This window comes from Pagrus major, chromosome 15 (assembly GCF_040436345.1).
Source record: "Pagrus major chromosome 15, Pma_NU_1.0".
Lineage (NCBI taxonomy): Eukaryota > Metazoa > Chordata > Actinopteri > Spariformes > Sparidae > Pagrus > Pagrus major.
The window spans coordinates 19766836-19789800 of NC_133229.1; the positions used below are offsets into that span (position 1 = coordinate 19766836).

Here is a 22965-nt window from a genome sequence, read left to right on the forward strand (position 1 = left end):
GCAGATAATTTAGCAGATTTCAACTACTGTTACAAAGATGATTTTCAGGACCTCGTTTTCTAATAACAACACAGAAGCAGTGTTACAGCAGGACACACAATGACAACAATGGCATTTCTCATGAAACCAGCATATTTATGTGATATGATGTGTATTTTGACGTTGATTTTAAATGTTACATTTGACATTTCAGTAAGTCTGAATGAGAAAAAACTTTATTTTCAATGCACAGACACAGACTGACACACACACACACACACGTACTCCAAGTGTTGGCACCCTCTGCTGACTGTTATTTGAACTGTTACTTGTCTGTATTTCCTCAAACAGACACTGAGGTTTCCCCTAACCTTCATAGCTTCATTTTGTTTTCTGCTGTCATGAACAATATTTCATCGAACAGTAATTACCCACCAGCTCTACTGTACAATAAATGTAGCCTTCCATTTCAAAAAGCTGATAGAGAAAAGTTTATGTTCATGTCTCAACATTTCACATCACCATTACTGAGGCCAAAGAAAGCTACAACTTCACCGTCTTCACTCTTTTTAGTTAGCAGCTGTTCAATTGTCACCACTTTAAATGAATGTCTCATTTTGGAATGAAACCCTCAATCTTTGAGTAGTTGTTAATTATAATATTAAATGTCCTATCAAATCATCATCTGTTGGCCATTTGCACCACTTATGTGAGCTATGAATGTAGATTGGGAAACCTCAGTCATTCGTACCCCACAAAGACTGACTTCAGCTGTTTTACAGTGAACTTTCACAGAGCCTTCGGAGGAGTGGACCCGATTTGTACCCTGTTGTAAAGTTATTAAAGAAAAGTATACAATCTGTGACTCCTAATTGTGTCCTGACTGTTTTGATAAAGGACTTTATTGATTTTACATTTAGTCCCAGAATCAATTAATGAACCCTCCTGTTTTTTCCTTGTCCAAATTTAAAAAAGAAATCCTTGACTTGATACCATTTTAATTGTTAAATGTTTAAATGATTTTACTTAATGTACATAAACAACTGAGTAAGTTTCAAGCTTATATCTATAACAGTTAAAATTTTGTATCCTTTTGATAATGTTTTGCCTAAAGAGATCTCCACTTTAGTTGAACTTATATACACCAAACTTTCGAGTTTTATTCTTATCTATATTCTCATGGTTTTTACAGAGAGATTTGTTCATATTTCACTCAGAGCCTCTCTTTGTTTCTAAAAACATAGCAAAAAGTTGATCTGTTAAATGGATGTTGACAGTATTTTCTGATTTATGGATCGATTAAAAGAGACATCCAAAGATTCCCATGGTAAAACACTTAAAATCTAGTATGTTGTCAAAAGAGTTGAGATCTCTACACACCAGCCATATACCATCGGCAAGTAAAAGGACATTATACCTAGTTCTAACAAGTGATTAAGAAATATGTAAGAGCTCTGCTGTTAGGGTATTGTATCAATAATCAATGTGTAATGATTGTTGTCATGATTACAATGAAGTTATAATGAAGTTATAAAAATGAGAAACAGTTACAAAATCGAATAAAGAGAATAATCAGACAAAAGTGATATACAAGCTTAAGTGTGGTAAAGGTCGAGATGTCACAATGAGTTTGCGAAAAAGAAAAGAGGAACAACAGTTGACCAGTATGTCATCGTGCTACTGGAAGCGGCTGCCGGCCTTATAAGGAAGAGTTATAACAAAATGACACAAGAACTGATTGCTCAGTGCTTGATAAGACCGACACAGACTCAAGATATATTTGTAGATGCCTCTCTTGGACTACTGTTGTTGTCTGGGAACAAACTTGAGTTTTATGGGCTTTTCTGGCTGAGACTTCCAGTCTAACGTGAGCGGAATCTAAAGGAAGAAATTAATATAACATCAGTGATAGGACAGCACAGCAGCAACAGTGTGAATGTACATGAATGTGTATGTTGCTGTGACTCTTACCATGGTGTCTTTGCATGTTTCCACAGTGTAACTCTGCAGGAGACGGACAAGGACCATCTTCATGGTGAGGAGAGCGAAGCGCATCCCGACGCAGTTTCGAGGGCCGAGCCCAAACGGCATGTAGGCGTACGGGTTCACCTCCTCCCCGCTGTCTTTAGCAAACCTGCACATACAGACGGGAACACAGATACTCTTCAGATCATGAAGTAACCATTATCTGAAATTAGTTTTTCATGTAATTGCCATAACCATCGAGTCTCCAGTACAGACAGGGCCGGATTAAATGGAAAGATTACTCGAGGCAGACTGTATGCCCCCCTCTCCTACACACACATTTCGTTATCTGGTAATAAAAAAAATTACTCAACTCCAACATGATTATTACTATCATCATTAATTTAGTTAGGCATATACTGTGTTTTAGCTCATATTTATATTTATGTATTATATATCAATTTAGATTATATATGATCTATGTATATTTTGGTATTGACGCACAAGATATTAAAGAACTTTACTAATCCCAAAGGAGATTCTTGTGCCAGAGATTGCTACAAAAAAATCCCTGTAACAATTGGCCAACAATTGTGTATTTGTAAGAAAAATATAGCTAACGTTATGTACAGTATGTCTAAATTAAATTATTTTTTAAATATATGTTAAACATTATTTAATGTAGGCAGTTGATGTTCTTTTCCCCTATGTTGGGGCTCCCTAGTGGCAGGGAGGCCCTTGGCAGTGCCTAAAATGCAGATGCCTGATAATTTTCTCATATGGGGCAAACTTATTTTTTAACAAGGTCAAGAGCAACTGAACTTGGATGAGAAGTGTCCATTAAAAGCTTAAAAACAGTGTGACTCCAGAAGAATATAGTGTCATATGACCAAAATATTTATTACACTTACCTCTCTGGTTTGAAAAGCTCAGGTGAGCTCCAATAGCGTGGGTCCTTGTGCAACAAGTGCACAGGAATTCCAATCATGGTTCCTTCGGGGATGGTGAGGCCATGGATCTGGACAGTTTTTTTGCACTTCCTCTCAAGCCGAGGGGCAGTGGGCGTCACACGCTGAGACTCATTAAGAACCTGGTCCAGGTACTCTAGACCCACCAGAGCCTCGTATGTAATGGGAGCCTAGAGGCCAAATAACCATAACAATAAACAAATAAGGATTAGAAAAATATATAATGTAGGCCATTGAAATTACTTACAAACTTCAAAATTACTGTACATCTCTCGGAAGGTTGGCATCGATTTCTTCATGCAGGGTCTGCAATGCCTCAGGGTTGACGGCCAGGTTGTAAAGGGTGAAAGTGAGAGTGGTGCTGGTGGTATCATAGCCACCAAAGATGAAAACGAAGGCCTGGGAAAGAATCTCGTGCTCAGTCAAACCTACAAGAAAATAAAAATAAATCACAACCTGAGACATTTTGGCATTTATCTTCACACCTAAAACATTTACTCTTAAACTAGAAGATATGCGGGACAGTCGTATATCAGACTGGCTGCACGTTACTGAATGTTTTATATTTTACAATTTATTTTCAGACAGTTATATAAACAATTAATGATTTCTTCTTATAATAAATATATATAATAAATTGGAAATTATTTTAGTTGGCACTTAATCTGACAATTAACTAGTCGTTTCCTCTATAACAGTAAAAAAAAAATGCCTGTCACAATTTCCCATTAATATTGCGATATTGATATATAAAGCAGAAAAAAGCAGCAAACCCTCAAATTTGAGGCGCACTGCCAGAGAATGTTTGACTTTTTTTGCTCCAGAAGTGACTTTAATGATTAGTCAATTATCGGAACAGTTGCCAATAACTTTCTGCTGTCGACTTCTGCTCCTGCTGATCAACTACTCATTTCAGATCCAATGATCAGTAGACGAGTTTCATCTACTGATCACAACTACTGTGGTGAAAACATACCTTTACTTGGCTGATCTTGCTCACTCTTTATCTCCGATTCTGGTATCTCATTCTGAAGCATAACCTGCAGGAAGTCTCCTCGAATCTAGACGGCCCCAATCGAACATTCAGAACATCACATTCAACATAGAGACAAGATGCACAAAATTAACATGAAATATATCGACTTACAATGTGATAAGTGACGTTGATTTGAATGAGAGTACAGCAGAGCAAAGTTCTGGGAAAATAGTTGTCAAAATATATACTTTCTTGACATTTTGTTAGTTCTTTTTGTCCGCTTACATACATCTCCCAGCTGAAACTACATGAGGCTGAGTGGTATCAAGAGGCCTACTTATTGGAATGCGTCAGCAAGGCTGTTTCCCTAAGTTTCCAGCTTTTATGCAAAGCTAAGCTAAGCTGACCAACTGCTGGCTCTAACTTATTATCCTAACATCTAACTAGGGGCCACGCATTCATACATTTTATTTCCTCCGTTATCCCGTGTTAACGAGTTAATTTCATTTGTTTTCTCGAGATCTCGAGTTATTATCTCGAAATAACAACTGCTGTTTTCCCGAGATACCGGGAAAATTTTCTCAAGATCTCGAGATAACGAAAAAATGTTTTCCCCAAGATAACAATATAATTAATTTGAGATCTTGAGAAAACAAAACGATAGTGTAATATATTAAATCATTGTAGGAAACATCATTCAGTGTAGCAATGTCAGAGGAGCAGGAGCATATCGATCACCACGTCACATATCTTTTCAATCAAGGCCTGACACAGGCTGAAATAGCATTATGCCTTGCTATTACAGATAATATACACAATAGTGTGCGTAATCTAAAAAGACGGTAAGCAAGGCTTCAGCTATATCGGTGGCGCAATCTAAGTGAGCCTGATGTCGTCGATTACTACATAGTTGACCAGCTACGAGGTCCCGGGCGTCTCCATAATCTCAGGCCTATCATATCACAGTCATTATCTCGAGATCTCAAATTAATTATATCGTTATCTCGGGAAAACAAAGTTTCGTTATCTCGAGATCTTGAGAAAATTATCCCGTTATTTCGGGAAAACGGCAGTTGTTATTTCGAGATAATAACTCGAGATCTCGACAAACAAATGAAATTAACTCGTTGTCACAAGAAAACGGAGACAATAAAATGTATGAATGCATGGCCCTTTAGGGCTTCCGTACTTATCTAACTTCTCTAACATATTCAGTGTACAGACATAGGCGTGGTGTTAATCTTTTTATCTGACACTTGGCAAGAAACCAAAAAAGCTATTCCTTTAATTCTCTGCAACTTGTTTTTATTTGTACAGATGAAATGCTTACAGATCCATCTGCATGGTGCTGGTCTTTAAATTTCTTGATGATGTTGTAGAAAAAATCAACACTGCCTCTGGGCATGAATTCAATTTTCAGGAGCTCCATCAGACGGGCACCATAGGGTAATAACACTGAAAGGAGAACAAAGAGTTGTTAACCCCAATCTGCATACTAGTGATCGTAAGTAGCTCATATGATGAAGTGATATCCATGAAGATAGTACGTACTTATGACAAGTAGCAACCCAAAATTGAAGTTAAGAACCTTCTTCATATGTACAACAATTGGGTCGTCTGGATTGTTTATGGCATCTGCCTGAACACTGAAAGACGCACTGGTCACAACATCCAAACTGTAGGGTCCCACGAATCTATGGCGGAAAAGAAGAAAGGTGGTTTTCTTTTAGGAACCAACATGGATTAAATGTAATGATGTATGTAATGATTTTCTGGCGTATAACTGATTGACAACATACTGTTTGACATCGAGGGGTTCACTCAAATTTGTCTGTCCAAGTTTTTCAATGAGTCCGTCTGCATAGCGAGAAATGATGGGAAAAACCTACAAAAAAGGTGTGTAGTGTTAGTAATGTACTGTGAGAGAAATACACATGGACGTAATATAGACATTATCTATGTATGTATCTACAGTGCCTATAAAAATTATTCACCCCCTTGGATATTTTCACCTTTTATTGCTTTTATGAATGGTTGATTGATTGCATAAGTATTCGCCCCCTCCAAGTCAGTATTTAGTAGATGCACCTTTGTTTGCAATTACAGCACTGAGTCTGTGTGTCAATCAGGCTTGCACATCTGGGCACTGCAATTTCACTCCATATACAAATATATTTTTGTAAACTTCTTGTTAAGAAAGCCAATTATATTGACCATGATTCAATTTATAAAAGCAATAAAAGGGGAAAATATCCAAGGGGGAGAATACTTTTTATAGGCACTGTAGATATATACATAGATAAATGTATAGGTGTTGTTTCACAAAATCACAGGAAGCAGATTGCAGAAGTGGTGAGCTCAAACACTGACCTGTTTCAGTCTTCCACTGGTGAAGCATGGCGACAAAGTGCTCCGAATTCTTTTCCATCTTTCATCTTTAACCACCGTGATTGCATCGTCCATAGGTCCTGTAAATAGGTTATCCTGTGCACATGAGTAGAGTGAAGAGAAAATTACACTGAGTGTTTTGATTCATGTACAGAAGAGTTCAATTCAATTCAATTCAATTCAATTCAAAAGACTTTATTTGTCCCCGGGGGGCAATTCAAGGTAAGGCACGTGGAGCATTTGTACACAACACAACATTTAACAGATATACAGCACAACACAGAACAGTCAGCTAGTTAAAGTAAAAATAAAAATATATGTATACAAATGTAAAAAGGTATAAAATATAAAAGGGTATAAATAGAATAAGGAATATAAGCAGTATCTACATAAGGTGCAAGTTGGTACTGAGGTAGATTGAATGTCCGTATAAATACTATAAATATGTAAAGATAAAGTGGGGATGTGTGTAAATTATTGTCCGTTAGCAGGATGGGGAAGGGGGGATGGGGGGGTCCAGGGTCCAGAGCAGGGAGGCAGCAAGGCAGGGATGGTTGGGAGTTTTGCACTGTAGAGGACATAAACTGACCTGTCTTTGGGTGGAACATTTTTTTTATTTGATGTGAATTATCGCTGCATGATATGGTTAAAAAAAAAAAAAATCACATTGCACTTATTCTGACGAACATAATTGAAATGTGATTCACGATTAGTGGGACTGATTGTTTTTGCATCATAATTTACATTTTCACTGAAAAATCTATTAAAATCACGATGATGTGACATTTGCTCGGGTCTGAACTAAACAAACATGTTTTCTTACATCTGGAAAGCAACATATATCTCTGCAGCACTACAGTACTTGATTATAATGCTTTTTTGTCACACATTTTACGTTCATCAATGTCAATATTTTTGATAATATTTTCATTAATTGTGCAGCCCTAGATTGAATATTTATGGATCTACACCACACCCTTTTCAAGCCATAACTTCCTTTGACTGGAATCAAATGTGATTTATTGGTCGCATGACAAGGACACTGGAAACAGACATCACCAAAATGAAGTCAAGATAGGGGAGAAAGGATTTGAGTGTAAACAACAGGAAGTTGCTGCAAATGTTATCTCAGCTGACAGTTCATTATTCTTACGTAATTCCCAGTGTTGTGTAATTTGAAAAAAAGCAAACACAACACTCAATGCAAATGTAACTTTGTCAGTAAACATGCAACAAAGAGAGTCTCTTACCCTGCGGTTGGTAAACGCAGAGTAGCACTCCTTCACCAACACCGTTTTAATAATCTCAGGGTCTGCCACGATCAAACTTGGGTTTCGTCCCTCAAATAACCTGCACAAAAATACAAAAACATCACAATATAAACACGAGATATAAAGCTACATTTTATAAAGCATCCATATGAGCTCAAAATACAGAAATAAATATTTGTTGATGTTAATTTTAGCCAATTCGTACAAGAAAATAAATATCTTTATCTTTCTGTGGCAAAGAAATCCTTTCACAATAAACACTGATTATTATTACAATTGTTTTCATTATTACATTCCAATGACATATGGGGATAGTTTATGTAGGCTATAGCTGACATAAACCCAAAATGGTGTGTTTGTCATTGTTTGGGTAGTTGGTTTAGTAATTTCCTGTTTTATTTTATAGGTTATATCCTCAGCCTTTTTACTGACTTCATTATTAAAGCTGACCTTCTCTTTTCAACCTGCCTGCCTCTGTGTCTTGTGTTACATAATACGGTCAAGAATTCAAAGGTTATCTTACTTGTCAAGATAATATTTTAAGACAATGTGACATAACAGGTGCACTGATAAACATTATTTTGAAATACTTCAAGCTAAAGTATGTTATACAGTCGTGAAAAATAAATACTGGAAGTACTTTTACTTTCTGCTACTGATTAATTCTAATCAGTTAAGTTTATAAAGTAAAGGATCTAAGTACTTCTTCCATCATTAATGCCACCTGTAGGAGTTGGACTTGAAAGATGAAACTCACCCCCAGACATCCCCGTACTTGAGCTGGCAGTCCCGGTCAAAAGGAACCATTCCCTACAAGAAATTCAATAATAAAAAGTGTTATAATTAAAAAGGTCACCAGAGCTTCCAACAGGTACACTCATAAAGTGTGTAGATAAGCCAAGGCAGGCTACTGCTACTGAATTATGTTCCAGTAAAAACATTTTTAAAAAAAGAAAAAAAAAAAGCTTTTGATTGTCATCAGATATAAACATGATAAGGACTTTATAAACACTCATCTCTATGGAAGCCCAACATGTTTTTTTAAAAAGTCATTATTATGGATAAAAAGCAGAAACTATGGAATAAAAAAGACCCTATCATTCATATCATCTCCTTATTATGAGATAAAAAGTCTAAATTATGAGATAAAAAGTCATTATTATCGGGTTAACTCAAAATTATTAGAGAAATCTCAGCTTTTTGTCTCATATTTCAAAGGAGTACTATGTAGTTTTTAATATTTACAGTACTAGTGAGGTAAGAAAACTGTTTTCCATAACTGACTAAACAAGCTGTTCTCAGAGGAAAATAAGGTCCCAGAACACTGTTTGAAGCTAGAAAGGTGGCAGGGTCCGCCAAATATAAACAAAGTAAAACAGTATGAAATTGTGTCAGTTTGTTTATGGTAATCATAGGTTAACTAACAATTGAGGCTTTTCATAAATTAAAGTTTTTTTCAGATAATTTGGTTTTACCCTCTTTAAAAGCCTGTTGTAATAGAAAAAATGTTACCGAGGGACAAGCCATTTTTACCATGTTTAAAAGATATACAATACAAAAATCTTTAAAATTAAAAAAAATATATCAATGTATGAATTTTTTAAATGAAGATTGTTTGTTTACCATATCATACCAACTACATTTTCAAATATTTTGTTGTTAATACAGCTTAATGGGGTAGATTTTGTGTCAGGGACACAAAATGGCACGTTTTCATCATGAGCTTGTTTGTTTAGTTTGTTTAAGCATAAAAATCAGTCAATGAAGATCTTTCTCTTTTGATTACATTTTCACCTTTAAGGCTTTTTAAGTCATAATTGTGACTCACCACTGAAATATTGTTTCATCAGGCTTGGTTTTCATCTTGTTTTTTTCTTAAACTGGCAAAAATGGGCTTCCATACACCTCTAATTTTCAATTATCAAATCAATCTACTCCACATACCAGTCTCAAAGGGTTGTTTGTTTATGTGCCTTACCTTCAACATGTGAAGAAATGTCCCAACGAAAGGCCGAGGTGTTGGTCCAGGTATTCCCAGTTTTGTAAAAAACCTATACGGCCAAATGCCATACCTGTATTACATATATATATTTAAGGAGAGAGAGAGAGAGAGAGAGAGAGAGAGAGAGAGAGAGAGAGAGAGAGAGAGAGAGAGAGTTAGTTATACTACAGCAACAGTGACGACTTATCGCAAAAATGAGTTATAGACACAGAAACTACTCACAGTAATATCAGGGTGAAAAGGAGAGCCAGCAGAGTCCAGGTGGTTGCCGAAAACAATGAAAAGATAAACATTTTGACTGTCTTCGGAGAGACACAGGGAGACTTGGACACTAACTGGGCTCCCTGAAAAATGAGGAAACAGGATAAGAAACAACTGACCTTATAATCAAGTGAAGTGGTCGTCAGTGGGAGGAGCTCAGAGACTGGAGCTGCAACAGGAAGTGATCAGTGTTGATGCAACACACACACAAGCAGGCTGTTGCTTCACTGACGCGTCTGTACACACCAAAGAAAAGTTTGGGCGAGAGATAACGTTTCCTGAATCTAAAGGTGTGTGCTTCCTCGTCCTCCTTCACCAGCAGGGCAACAGGGTCCTCATCGCAGCGGCGTCCTTTTCCCGGTGTTGTTCCGCAATGAGGGCATCTCTAATTATTAATATTTTTTTCATAATCTGAGCAGGGCGAGTGACACTTTGCACAGGAGGTCAGTCAATGAAGGGAATTTGGGAACTTTTGGGACAATTTTGCATCTTCACAAAACAAAACAATGCATTACAAGTTTGGGAATCCCCGCCCAATTACCCTTGATAAAAACATTTCAGTGCAGTCATAATTGGGAGATAAAAAGTGTTAAAGTCAAGATAAAAGGTCATTATGGGCTAAAAAGCCAAAATTATGAGATAAAAGTCATTTTTATGGGATACAAAAACAAAATTATGAGATTAAAAGACAAAATAATAAGATGAAAAAGTCATTATTTTGGAATAAAAGGACACAATTATAAGATAAAAAGTCCCAAAAAATATTTTTGGGATAAATGTCATTATTATGGGATAAAAAGTCAAAATTAAGAGAATTAAAGATGAAACTATCCCAGTGAACTCCTGCCTTAGACCATTTTTTATGTCTTTATTAACACAACCAACTACTGTTATATATGTAAATATATAAATAGGCTCAATATTAGATTTGTGAGTTTTAATATTTATATCTTATAATATATAAGACTTTGGAAGAAATGTGTACTCACTGACTGTAGTGGCAATCTAACTACAAAAAAGGCCACATGAGGGAATCTGAAGTCATTTCCAACTCATGGTGGTGTGTAAAAAATGAAGTCCTCCATGGGAATGAGTTTGACACTTTATTAACTTTAGATCTTTAAAAAGCCGGGTGCCAACAGACTTAAACGAGCTCATACAAAAATACTAAGACTGTGATACAAAACTCATTCAGCCATCACACACACACAGACACGGTTGAAAAACTGTGTGGTTTCCCTGATCCTGATTCCCTGCCACTCCCCTGCTGTGTCTCCCTCATCTAACCTTTGTGTGACTGATCAACCACCCATGCCCACAGGTGTGCAGGTAACCCATAGCAACCATAGTGCCTCACCACTGACACACCCATATTCATTAATTCATACATACACACACAAATCCAAATTGGCTACAACACTGACGTAACAGATTTTTAGAAGCTGATGATTATGCAACCGTTCTCAAAAGTTAAAATACCTGGATGTATTGATCATATTTGTTCTTACTGTCCTCTATGAACTAGAGGTTCAACAAGTAAACTTTGGCAGCACTGAAAATGTTTTAAAAGAAATTATAGAGAAAAAAATTACCATTCAGTTGTTTCAGGTTTCATCTTTGTCAGATAGTGACATAGTAACTAAGTGTTCCCCAGGATATAATGAACAAATTTCAGCATAGCTGGCTGAAAATCACAGGACTTAGAAGTTGTGGTGGCATTGGAGAGCAGTCTGAATTTGACAGATTTGTGAGCTTCCTTTCATATTGAACAACCCAACCACCAGATTAAATGCTGGCAATGTACATTTCTGTAAAACCACAGAAAAGTTCAAACTTTAAGTTTCTTTACATTACTATTGTTTTCTTTAGGTTCAGTTTTCACTTGTTCTCATGTAATGGATGGCAGTGTATCAATTTTGATGATGATTTATATTTCTTTTGCAGCTTTAAAATTGAAAATCAACTTTTTTTAAAGTTGGTGACATTTAAAAAATCAAGTCAGTAAAATATAGTTGAAGCATGTCACCAGGCTGTCTCTGCTGAAGCTGAGTCAGCCACTGGGTGGAAACAAGTACATGTGGATCGACTTCTTGCATTTAAATCTTCCACATCGACACATTGGGTAAAAATGACTGGTATGATACAAGAAACTTTACAAAAAAGAAGAAAGGCAATGCAAAATGAGATAAAACACTGTGGGTGTTTCAATCAATTTATTGTGTATTATCTAACAGGTCCCTTAAAATGTTATAGTTGTGAAGAATTCATGCAGTCATTTTGTTGTCACAAATCTATGATACATTTCTTTAACAAAAGACATTGTGGAGGTGACCACAATGTGCTACAATAAAAATAAAAAAGTTTTTACATTTTACAAATAGACAGTAAAATTAGACATTCAAGACACATTTGATTCATCGACATTGCAAGAAAAATCAGATGTTTAAGGTGCGGTGAGTTTACGGCAGTTTCAGTAGTATAAACACTTGCTTAAAATGTCACAAACAACTGCAAAATAATGAGTTCGATAGGAATTTCTGAATCAAGGTATATTTGTAGATGCCTCTCTTGGACTACTGTTGCTGTCTGGGAACAAAACTGAGTTTTATGGGCTTTAATGGCTGAAACTTCCAGTCAAACTCCAGCGGAATCTAAAGAAAGAAATTAACATAAAATCAGAGACATGATAGCAGAGTAGTGACAGTCTGAATGTACATGAATGTGTGTGTTGCTGTTACTCTTACCATGGTGTCTGCGCAGGTTTCCACAGTGTAACTCTGCAGGAGACGGACAAGGACCATCTTCATGGTGAGGAGAGCGTAGCGCATCCCGATGCAGTTACGAGGGCCGAGCCCAAACGGCATGTAGGCGTACGGGTTCACCTCCTCCCTGCTGTCTTTAGCGAACCTGCACATACAGACGGGAACACAGATACTCTTCAGATCATGAAGTCACCACTCAGAAGACAAGTTTGTGAGTAAAAGCCATCATATCCAGTATTATTTAATGTAGCATTTTAAGGCAGTAATTGCAGCATATGTTTTTATAGAGTTCCAACCTCATGCTGTTATTGGCTCGAGGCCACACATCGCTGATCAAGGTGCACACCCAGAAACATCACAAACAAAGTAAAAAAATAAGAAAATCGAGTAGAGGGCAGGGTCTCTGCAGATACAGACACCACCACTCTGATAGTGGGTCCTAAGTGATGACTGAGAGAGATTACATTTGAATGAGTCTATACATTGTTTTAGCAAAATCCTGCATAATATACCTTTAAACATCTGTTTTGATTTCTTGGGACCTTTAGGCTTCCTTGAGGATGCTGATTGTAACACTGCAGCAACCAAGAAGTGAAAGCAGAGATTGTGTAACACGATACCAATAAAGATAGTAGATTGATTGTTGAGTCTCAATCCCAGGTTGTTAAATGTTATTGTTGTTGTGGCTGAAGAGGAGGTTCACGCTCATAGATTCATTAATGTAAAGAGTGAAAGCTCAACACTGTGTTAGTTTACCTCTCTGGTTTGAAAAGCTCAGGTGAGCTCCAATAGCGTGGGTCCTTGTGCAACAAATGCACAGGAACTACAACCGCGGTTCCTTCAGGGATGGTGAGGCCATTGATCTGGATAGTTTTTTTGCACACCCTCTCAAGCCGAGGGAGAGTAGGATTCATACGCTGAGACTCATTTAGAACCTGGTCCAGGTACTCTAGACCCATCAGAGCCTCGTATGTAATTGGAGCCTAGAGGGCGAAGTAATACAAAAATAAACAGATAAGGATAAGAACATTATAGGATGGCAGTTATTGAAAAGTTAGAAAGGGCGGCATATGAAATGCAAAATTACTGTACATCTATCGGTATGTTGGTGTCGATTTCTTTATGCAAGGTCTGCAATGCCTCAGGGTTGACGGCCAGGTTGTAAAGGGTGTGAGCGAGAGTGGTACTGGTGGTATCATAGCCGCCAAAGATGAAAATGAAGGCCTGGGAAAGAATCTCGTGCTCAGTCAAACCTTAGAGAAAATAAAAATAAAAACAACCTGAAACATAATAATAATGTAGAAAACACTACCAAGTACTCTTATATTAATGTAGCAATGACTACAGAGTACTCTTATATTAATGTAGCAATGACTACAGAGTGGTCTGATACCATTGCAAGATGCTCATTAGTTAGTTACTGCTGTGGTGAAAACATACCTTTACTTGGCTGATCTTGCTCACTCTTTATATCTGATTCCGGTATCTCATTCTGAAGCATCACCTGCAGGAAGTCTCCTCGAATCTAGATGGCCACAATCGAACATTCAGAACATCACATTCAACATCGAGACAGAAAAACTGACTCTAAGTGAAAATAGACAACTGCAACTTTTTTTCACTTGTGCAGATGAAATGCTTACAGATTCATCTGCATGATGCTGGTCTTTAAATCTCTTGATGATGTTGTAGAAATAATCAACACTGGCTTTGGACATTATGTCAATGTTCAGGAGCTTCATCAGACGGGAAGCAAAGGGAAACATAACTGAAAGGAGACCAAAGGGTTGTTACTAGTTACTATACTATTAATTGCATGGAGCTAATATGATCAAATCAGGGATGCATGATATAGATCATGCCAATAATGTAAAATTTTGATTATTATATATGAAGTTATTGGTATCAGTCACAAGAAGCAGGTAATTATAGGTTAATGGTATCAGCAGAAAAAATTACATATCGTACATCCCTAGATAAAATGATGTAACAGGTAAAAGGAATACATACACAGGAAAAAAATAAACAGAAAGTTGAAGTTAAGAATCTTCTTCATGTGTACAATAATTGGGTCATCTGGATTGTTTATGGAGTCTGCCTGAACACTGAAAGATGCACTGGTCACAACATCCAAACTGTAGGGTCCCATGAATCTACGACAAAAGATAGAGGTGGTTTTCTTTTAGGAACTAATATGGATTAAGTGTAATGATGTACTGTCTGTAATGATATGGTGGCATATTACAGATTGACAACGTACTGTTTGACATCGACGGGTTCACTCAAATTTGTCTTTTCCAGTGTTTTAATGAGTCCGTCTGCGTAGCGAGCAATGACGGGAAAAACCTTCAAGACAGAAAAGTTGTGTAATGTTAATAATGTACTGTACATTAGACACACATTATACTTATACAGACATATATAAATGCATTTGTATAGCTGTACGAAGTTATATTAAGCAGATTGCAGAACAGAAGTGATCAGTGAGCTCAGATACTGACCTGTTTCAGTCTTCCACTGGTAAAGCATGGTGATAAGGTGCTCCGAATTCTTTTCCACTTTTCATCTTTAACCACCGTGATTGCATCTTCCATACCTCCTATCGTGAAAGTATCCTGAAAGAAAGATAGGGGAGAAAAGGTTTGACGAATAAAGCATGGTGTACTGTTTTCCTGTTTCCCAGCATTTGTGCTAAGCTACTGTAAGTTAGCCAGCCGCCGGTTGAACAGTAGCTTAATATTTACATGTGAAGCCATGAGAGTGCTATTAATCTTCTTATCTTACTCTCTGCTAGGAAACGAAAAATAAATATTCCTTTAACTGCTCAGTGGCCGGCCAAACAGACTGTGGCTGTACTGAGCAGCTTCCCAGTGTCAACTATGTGAGTGTGAAAAAAAGAGAGGCTGGGCTCTCGGTGAAACTTCCATGAAAAATAAAAGAGGTTAAATAAATATACAAACGGTCCTTCTTGTTTTGGTTAACTTGATGAAGTCGGTTCCAGTATAAGAACAGGCCGAATCCAAACAACGTTGATTTGTTCCAGTTGCCTCTAAAGTGTGTGTGGCCTGTGTAATCCTCAACCATACACGTCTGACTCTCTGTGTAAACAGGATGTTGCAATTCTTAGCTTGGCTTCAGTATCTGTCTACTTTTGTTATTGCAGATAAAAGGCACTGTGATTTTTAACATAGACTTGAAAGTAGCCATAGGTAACAATTGTGAATAGGTAGAGCAAACAGCAAAACAAGTACAATAATTACAATCCTACAACAAATATAATTTTTTAATATTTGTTGTAGTGATATTTATATTTTGCTGCTACAGTCTAGTGGCAATGCTGCACAAGCATTGGTGCATCTACTTGTGTGTTTTAGAGATGATCTCAGTACAAATTAATTAACCTTGAGCCTTTAACAAGGAGAGGCTCTTACCCTGCGGTTGGTAAACACAGAGTAGCACTCCTTCACCATCACCAATTTAATGATCTCAGGGTCTGTCACCATCAACATTACGGATCGTCCGTCAATCAACCTGCACAAAAAGATGACATCACAGATACTGATTAAACCATATTCTATAAAGCATCCATATGAGCTCAAATACAGAAGAAAATACAAATAAAAACTGTCCAATATGTCATGATAAGCAATTAGAGTCCAAAAATTAGTTCAAATGACACCTAAAGTTTGTATTGGTACTTAAGTCAGGATTTGGCCTTAGTAGTTGGAGCAAAAACTCACCCCCATACATCTCCATACTTGGCTTTGCAGTCACGGTCAAAAACATGTACTCCCTACAAGGAAGTTTTATAAAAACGTTAATCACATTAAGTGTTTAAGTCAAGCCATGAGTGCCTGGCAGGTTACCACAGCTGTGTTTATGTGTCTGCCTTACCTTTCTGAAGTTTAGCATTGTGCCAACAAAAGGCCATGGTCTCGGTCCAGGTACTCCCAGTTTTTTTAAAAACCTCATTGGCCAAGCACCGTACCTATATGACAAAAAGAAAAACAAAAGACAGAGTTATAACCTACTTGTTACATGAGCAGAATCAATATGACAACAGTTGTACATGTAGGACAGTAAATGAGCTTCAAAACAGCTTTAACTGTTTCAGAAACAGATGCAGAAAGTACTCACAGTAATAACAAGGTGAAAAAGACAGCCAGCAAAGTCCAAGTGGTTGCTGAAAACAACATTTTGACTTTGTGCTGAGAGAGAGACAGTGCTGGACACAAACTAGGCTTCACGAAAATCGAGGAACTGCACCGGGTAATAAGTGAACTTCACTGACCAGGAGTGGGAGGAGCGCAGAGGCTGAGCTCCAGGAATAAATGAAGGGTAATAATGGTGTTTATGTAATCCAGTGCAACCTTATCTAGGTTACCTGGGCATTGAGGGCTTCTGCTTACAACCTGTTGCTGTTGTCCAGTTTGACTCCAATTATAAAAGACTCTTATATTTAATAAACAGTTTAATCAAAGCTCACAACTTTTTTCTCGACATTTCGACTTTATTCATGAAATTGTATTTCAACTTTATTCACGAAATTATATTTCAACTTTATTCTCGACATTTCAACTTCCTCCTTTAATTTTTCCCCCCCTCAGCCCTGGCCCTACTACTCTTTCATAGGCATTTTATCTATGTAAAATAAAATACTATGGTATGACACTACTCTACAACAACCCGATGTAAACAGGAAGTCCTAATTCAAAATATGAAGAGTATTAGACACAATTTAATACGTTATTTCGAGTGGAATAAGTTATTTTAAAGCATCTGCCCTCCTATTTAATGATAAGTTACTTAGTGCGAGAAACGCAAACAAGAACATGTTTGAGCCGTCTCCTACACCGTAGTTAACCCGGAAATACTATCAGTGACCCCCTCGCCGCTTCTCACATTTCTGTAGTGGTGTTTTTCATTATAAACTGTCTGATTCTGGGCTTTCTTGTCGTCGGAAAAGGGGGCAACGTTTGTCATAGTGAGGAAGTGAGGTAAGGATAAAAAGCGTGGCTTACAGATTCACGTCTGTGCTGAATATCACGATGCCCTTTCTAAGCTGCCCTTGGTCGGAAAACGTTCAGCTACGGCTAAGCTAGCTTCACATTGCACGTCAACGGCTAGTGTTAGCAAACACAAGTTAGCCTTCTGCTAACACATCCACTGTCACAGTAGTTTTGGGGTCACATGGTGATTTCGGACGAAAAGAAAATTAAACTTTTGCTACGGGGAGACGATAATGCTGACACCTAATGATATAGGTAGTTTCAGATATGTTTGAGAGGCGTTGATTCAACTTATTGATCATTGTGGAGGCTTTATTTACAATACAATTACAATACTATACTCCAGTGTATGTCCATTATTTCAGTCCTGACATCTTTATTTGAAAGTGAACAATATGTAGGCACATTGTAACGGTATGTTAGCCCAAGTTTTTGCCTCATGTATTATTGTCATTACTCTGATCAGATTGTCTGAAAAATGGATACCATGCTATTTTTTGCAAAACCCAAGATTTTCTTCCTGCTTAATCAGTTTGCCAATTTGCAGGAAAAGCACAGGTGTAATTAATAAACCTAAGGCTGTTATTGATTATGCACCAGCTCCAGACACCTTAATGTACCTGTTCCATTATTATCATTATTATTATTATTATTATTATTATTATGCACACCTGTGCTTCACCTGCTATGGAAAGTCAAAGTGTCTTATCCGTGCTTACTCATTTGCCCACTTACTTACAAACTTATTTGGTTATGATTATTTTAGTGTCTACAGGTGTGTTTTCCATGCTATGACAGTTGACCTTTAAAGTACAATAACTTTTTTTGGGTCACTTAAGGGGCAATGGAGAAAAATCTGAACACAACACTGGCATTATTATGGCTATGTAACCTGTTTTGCGGAACTTGTTTGCAAACAGTGGCTCATTTACACCTCCAGCAGACATGGAGAAACATTAACATTTATTATGAGTCATATTTTCAGCCACCTGGTGAATCCAAGTTTAATATTCACGCTCCCTGAAGCTCTGTTTTGGTCACCAATAACTCCTGGAGTAAATATTTGGCTCTCTAGCTGCTAAATGCTCCACTATGTTCACCAGCTAGTCCTTACTTTGTCTGTCTGCTGTTGGTGGTGCGCAGGTAGAGTACAGGTCCTTTTTTAGAGCTTACTTTGATAAAAAACAGCTGCTTTCAGCGGCTGAACAGGACACATTGAGAGTGACCCAAAAAATTAAAATTGCAGGTCATAAAATAAGCAGCAATTCCTTTCAAATGCATGTCATCATGCAACTCCTTGTTAATAAAAAACTATTGCAATACACACTGAAACACTTTTGACTCAAAACCCTCCTAACCCTGGAGCGATAAAGTTGTTGACATGATGTCATCTTCATGCACTGCTGTAAAGTCGTCATAATTCATGACGCAACAGTATGCTAAAGTTCAACAATTGGTTAAGCACTCAATGCAGGTGGTAATACAATTCATATCGTCATGAAGTAGAGATTTGTATTTGTTTTTGTCTTTCTTGTCAGTTTGTTTAAATTCTATGAAGTTTTTATTTAACCTACTGTATATCATCTGACTTGCCAGACACACAGTTTCCAAAACAGGGCTGAAGGAGCCTGTTTTTTTTGACCCACAGATTATTAAATGGGTCAAATTCCCCTCTGGTAATTAAAGGAAGGTTTCTTTACACCACTCCACACTGAAGATCCACCCACACAGGTGTTTTCATTTAGCTGGGCTGATTGGACCTTTTCTCAAAGCTGTGTGGGCTGTGCAGACTGTATACGATCAACATCTTAGTTACTTAAACCTTTATCCCTTTAAAGGTGCAGATCAACATTTGCACCTCTTTTTGTACAAATGTATCCTTCTCTGTTGGGGCTCTTTGACAAGGATAGGTGTTAAGATGCTGACCATGACCAATGCAGATCGAGTCACGGACGTCTGTTGCTTCTCTTTCTCCATCATTTCCTGTCATTTATCTACTGCTGCCATCTGATAAAGGCATAGAAGAACTTTCACCTCAAATTGTGACTCTTGCTATTCACCTCTCACTCAGAAAATGGTGGTTGGATCCTTAATTATTTAACTGCACACCTGAATGACGCAAGCACATCAGAAGGAGAGGTGCTGCAGGTCAATGACAATAAAATGTCAAATAAACATTTTATTGGCATGCTGTTATTTGCAGATAGCTATTCTCGATCCCATGGTTTATGCTTACAAACCTGCCCACATTATTTCCCATCTCACGACACCTCTGATCTCACCTTTACTTGGACTTTGGTTACTTTGCAAAGCAGCTCTGCTCACATTCAACCTAAGCAGACTTTGAATCAGCCAGTTAACAAGATGCACCTGTGTGGGTGTCCATGGCCTTATAAAGGCTTTTTAAAGACATTTTCATGTGTTACAGTAGGGAAGGCACAACTGTTAACAATAAGCTTTAGGATGGCTGAATCCCACGTAGCTGCATCAGTTACTGAGACGGCAGCAGTTTGACTTCTGTGTGTGAAAATTACCTTGATAGGAGCTGGCTAATTTCCATTTTTGCCCTCAGCTTACTTGAACGAGAATCAAGTGATTTAGCCGTGTGGCTTCTCTAGATTTTACAAATGTTATCAGACCGAAAGGATTACATTCTGATTGCCATTTCACAGGGATTATGGTGCTTAAATAAATGTATCCACCATTTTACAGCTACTCTTTTCACAAAAGCTGCATTTACATGGAGCCTAATATTCCAATTTTAATCCGTTGAAAAACCTGAACAGAATAGATATGCTCCATATGAACACCTCAATCAGAATACGCAGGCCCAAACCAAATAAATTTCAGTCGGTTGCAGAGAATTAGTTAAAAACCTTTTCATAAACCAATCAAAATAAAATTGCCCCATGTATACAATATAACCTGATTATTTTCTCGCTGTTCTCTCTTCACATGCCCACGGTCTTGACGTAAAGAGATAACAGCTTCTAAGGTGAACTGGTTTATTGTGGAGATTTTTTAATACCAACTCTCATAGAAATTAACATAGACAACGACAGATATCCATCTTCAGGACAGGGTGCCGATCAAACAAGAGCCAAAAATATCAGACAAGGTGGAGAAATACATGACGCAACATTACTTTTTTGCATGTCCCACAGCCGTACTGGTTAAATTCGTTGTTGCATGTAAACATCAGACTCTTAATCTAATCCCATGTAAACAGTTGACCTTAAATCTTCAGTCGGAATGATGAAATATTGTCCATGTAAACGTAGCTAGTGTAAGCTTATGGGAAAAAGCCTTTTTTTTCGACCACTTTACATGTGCATGGTTTGGTCACAGTATCAAATTAGCGCTCTTATTAGGGATAACACCCTTTCTGCCAATTAAAATTTCTGCTGTAAAATATTCTGTACTGTTTTTGTGTGGTTGTTATGGCGATATAACAAGTACACAATAGCTGTGTTGAGCATCTATTTCTGTCATCCGTGCTCACAGATCTTTTGAACTGTTTTTCCTTTTCAGAAATAACGGGCCACCATGTTCCTCACCCTAACCCTGTTGCGGAAAGGCATCCCTGGGAAGCAGTGGATCGGAAAGCATCGGCGTCCACGACAAATTACCTGGCAGATGAAACGCAACACGCTGAATCATCTGGAGCGCGAGGCTGAGAACGAATACTGGATGAGCCGGCCGTACATGACCGCGGAGCAGGAGCGCGGCCACGCAGCAGAGCGCAGAGCCGAGAACTGGCTCAAGATTAAGGAGGCAAAATTTGTAAAATTCCCTGAACACAAACGCATCACAGATCACCTGAGTCATCTCAATATCACCAAGACGTGGTCGAGTTAATGTGAACAGAGGGACGACACGCAAAGACTCTTTATAATGTAAAAATATAACATGATGTGTGCAAAAAAAAAAAAAGCTCTGTTTCGTTTTGTGTATTCATGGGAAGCAGGACTGAAAATCTGCCATGAAAAGTGGTCAGCCGAGTCAACAATAGTCCTTTTTTAACAAATCTGTAAACTGTTTGTGGTTCTGTGTCACCGACTGAGCCACAGTGCAACTTGATTGTAATTGCTCCACATTCAGTGCTGCTGCTTTGGATAAAAACAGCTTAACATTCTCTCATCTGTGGGTCCTTATTTTAGTGCTCATTAACAAAATACACTTTCAAGTCGAGAAAAACAGGCTTCCCACTGGTTATAAATTCTCTATAATTATATGAACTGCTCAAGTGTAGACCATGAGGGAAATGTTGGAGGAATTATATAAACTGTCTGGGGAGTTTTGGGGGAAATTATGTAATTTTACAAAGGGTTAATTTCACTGTAATATAGCTAAATGCACTCTACAGGTTTACATTTCATGTATTAGAGGACTGTGACTCTCAGTGAGCCCGACTGTAGCAGGAATGAAAGTGTTTAATCCCTTTAAACCTTTGAAGTTAGAAAAACCAGGGAGGAATACATTTCAAGTTCATGGAATTCTTCTCACTTCATGAAAGGATTCTCTTAAGGTTTCATATTTTTTGTGGGGAGCCTTGTGACTCTGTTAAGTCTAATGTTTTCTGCTTGGAAAAATAGGCTGTACTGACATTGTAATACCTGGTGCTCCGTGAGAATCTGGTGACTCAGCATTGGACATTGTGCAGGAGTTCAACCCTCACATGAAAGAGACATTATCAACAACTTGTCTGATAAGTTATTGCCATTACATACCCTTTATCACTCCTGCACAAATACATTACTAGAGGAAGAGCCAGCAGGTGCTCATTAACACAGTCACCTGTACCTGACTTTCATAGCCTTATAAGGATCGAAGGAAGTTATTAAAAAACACCAACTCAGAAGACCTCGGACCTTGAATGGAGTCATGTACACCAGGCTGTTTTGTCTTTTAATGGTAACACTTTACTTTAAACCCTCCATATTTAGCATTTATTAGCAGTAGAGTATACACATCATGATTGATTTAGGAAACAGTGATGTAGTCATAAGCACATAGAAGAATATTTTAAGTGTTAACCAAAGGTGTCTGAAAATTGTTTTGAGAAATTGTCATTCATTATCTGTATAAACACCAGAGGTGATAACACTAAAGGTGTTTTTATACAAAAACTACTAAACGTATTTCAGTGAAACAGTGAAAGTGGATGGAGAACAGGTCTCCATGTGGAATAGGTCTCCAACGTGTCAAGAACTGCCGCTTTGGGATGGCGGCTGACCCATCCTACAATCCCAAAACGAGTTGGGAGTGAAACTCAAAAATCAACTTTTCCTACAAATAGCACCATTAACATCAACATTTTTGTTAATCTCTCACATAATAATGAACGGATCTTGATGAAAAAAAATCAGGCGTGTTTAGTGAGT

At 37.6% G+C, this 22965-nt stretch overlaps 3 protein-coding genes across 3 annotated transcripts; 1 reads left to right on the top strand and 2 right to left on the bottom strand.

Annotated features, from left to right (window-relative positions):
* Positions 1 to 111: 111 nt before the first annotated feature.
* LOC141009909 (cytochrome P450 3A30-like) lies at positions 112 to 9882 on the bottom strand. The gene is made up of 13 exons (XM_073482652.1): positions 9772 to 9882; positions 9526 to 9619; positions 8305 to 8357; positions 7527 to 7626; positions 6259 to 6372; positions 5688 to 5773; positions 5440 to 5582; positions 5219 to 5343; positions 3889 to 3973; positions 3180 to 3340; positions 2856 to 3082; positions 1951 to 2113; positions 112 to 1857 (listed from the first exon to the last, which is right to left on the bottom strand). The coding sequence occupies exons 1-13, from the start codon at positions 9840 to 9842 to the stop codon at positions 1780 to 1782; spliced, it is 1500 nt and encodes a 499-aa protein (XP_073338753.1). The 5' UTR covers positions 9843 to 9882; the 3' UTR covers positions 112 to 1779.
* A 2126-nt stretch (positions 9883 to 12008) lies between these two features.
* Positions 12009 to 16821, bottom strand: LOC141009178 (cytochrome P450 3A27-like). Its single transcript, XM_073481636.1, has 13 exons — positions 16710 to 16821; positions 16467 to 16560; positions 16313 to 16365; positions 16004 to 16103; positions 15074 to 15187; positions 14833 to 14918; positions 14583 to 14725; positions 14216 to 14340; positions 14013 to 14097; positions 13665 to 13825; positions 13329 to 13555; positions 12555 to 12717; positions 12009 to 12461 (listed from the first exon to the last, which is right to left on the bottom strand). Exons 1-13 carry the CDS (start codon positions 16766 to 16768, stop codon positions 12384 to 12386), a joined length of 1488 nt encoding a protein of 495 aa, XP_073337737.1. The 5' UTR covers positions 16769 to 16821; the 3' UTR covers positions 12009 to 12383.
* Positions 16822 to 17472: 651 nt separating this feature from the next.
* mrpl57 (mitochondrial ribosomal protein L57) lies at positions 17473 to 21533 on the top strand. Its single transcript, XM_073482116.1, has 2 exons — positions 17473 to 17569; positions 21113 to 21533. The coding sequence occupies exon 2, from the start codon at positions 21128 to 21130 to the stop codon at positions 21437 to 21439; it is 312 nt and encodes a 103-aa protein (XP_073338217.1). The 5' UTR covers positions 17473 to 17569; positions 21113 to 21127; the 3' UTR covers positions 21440 to 21533.
* Positions 21534 to 22965: the final 1432 nt, after the last annotated feature.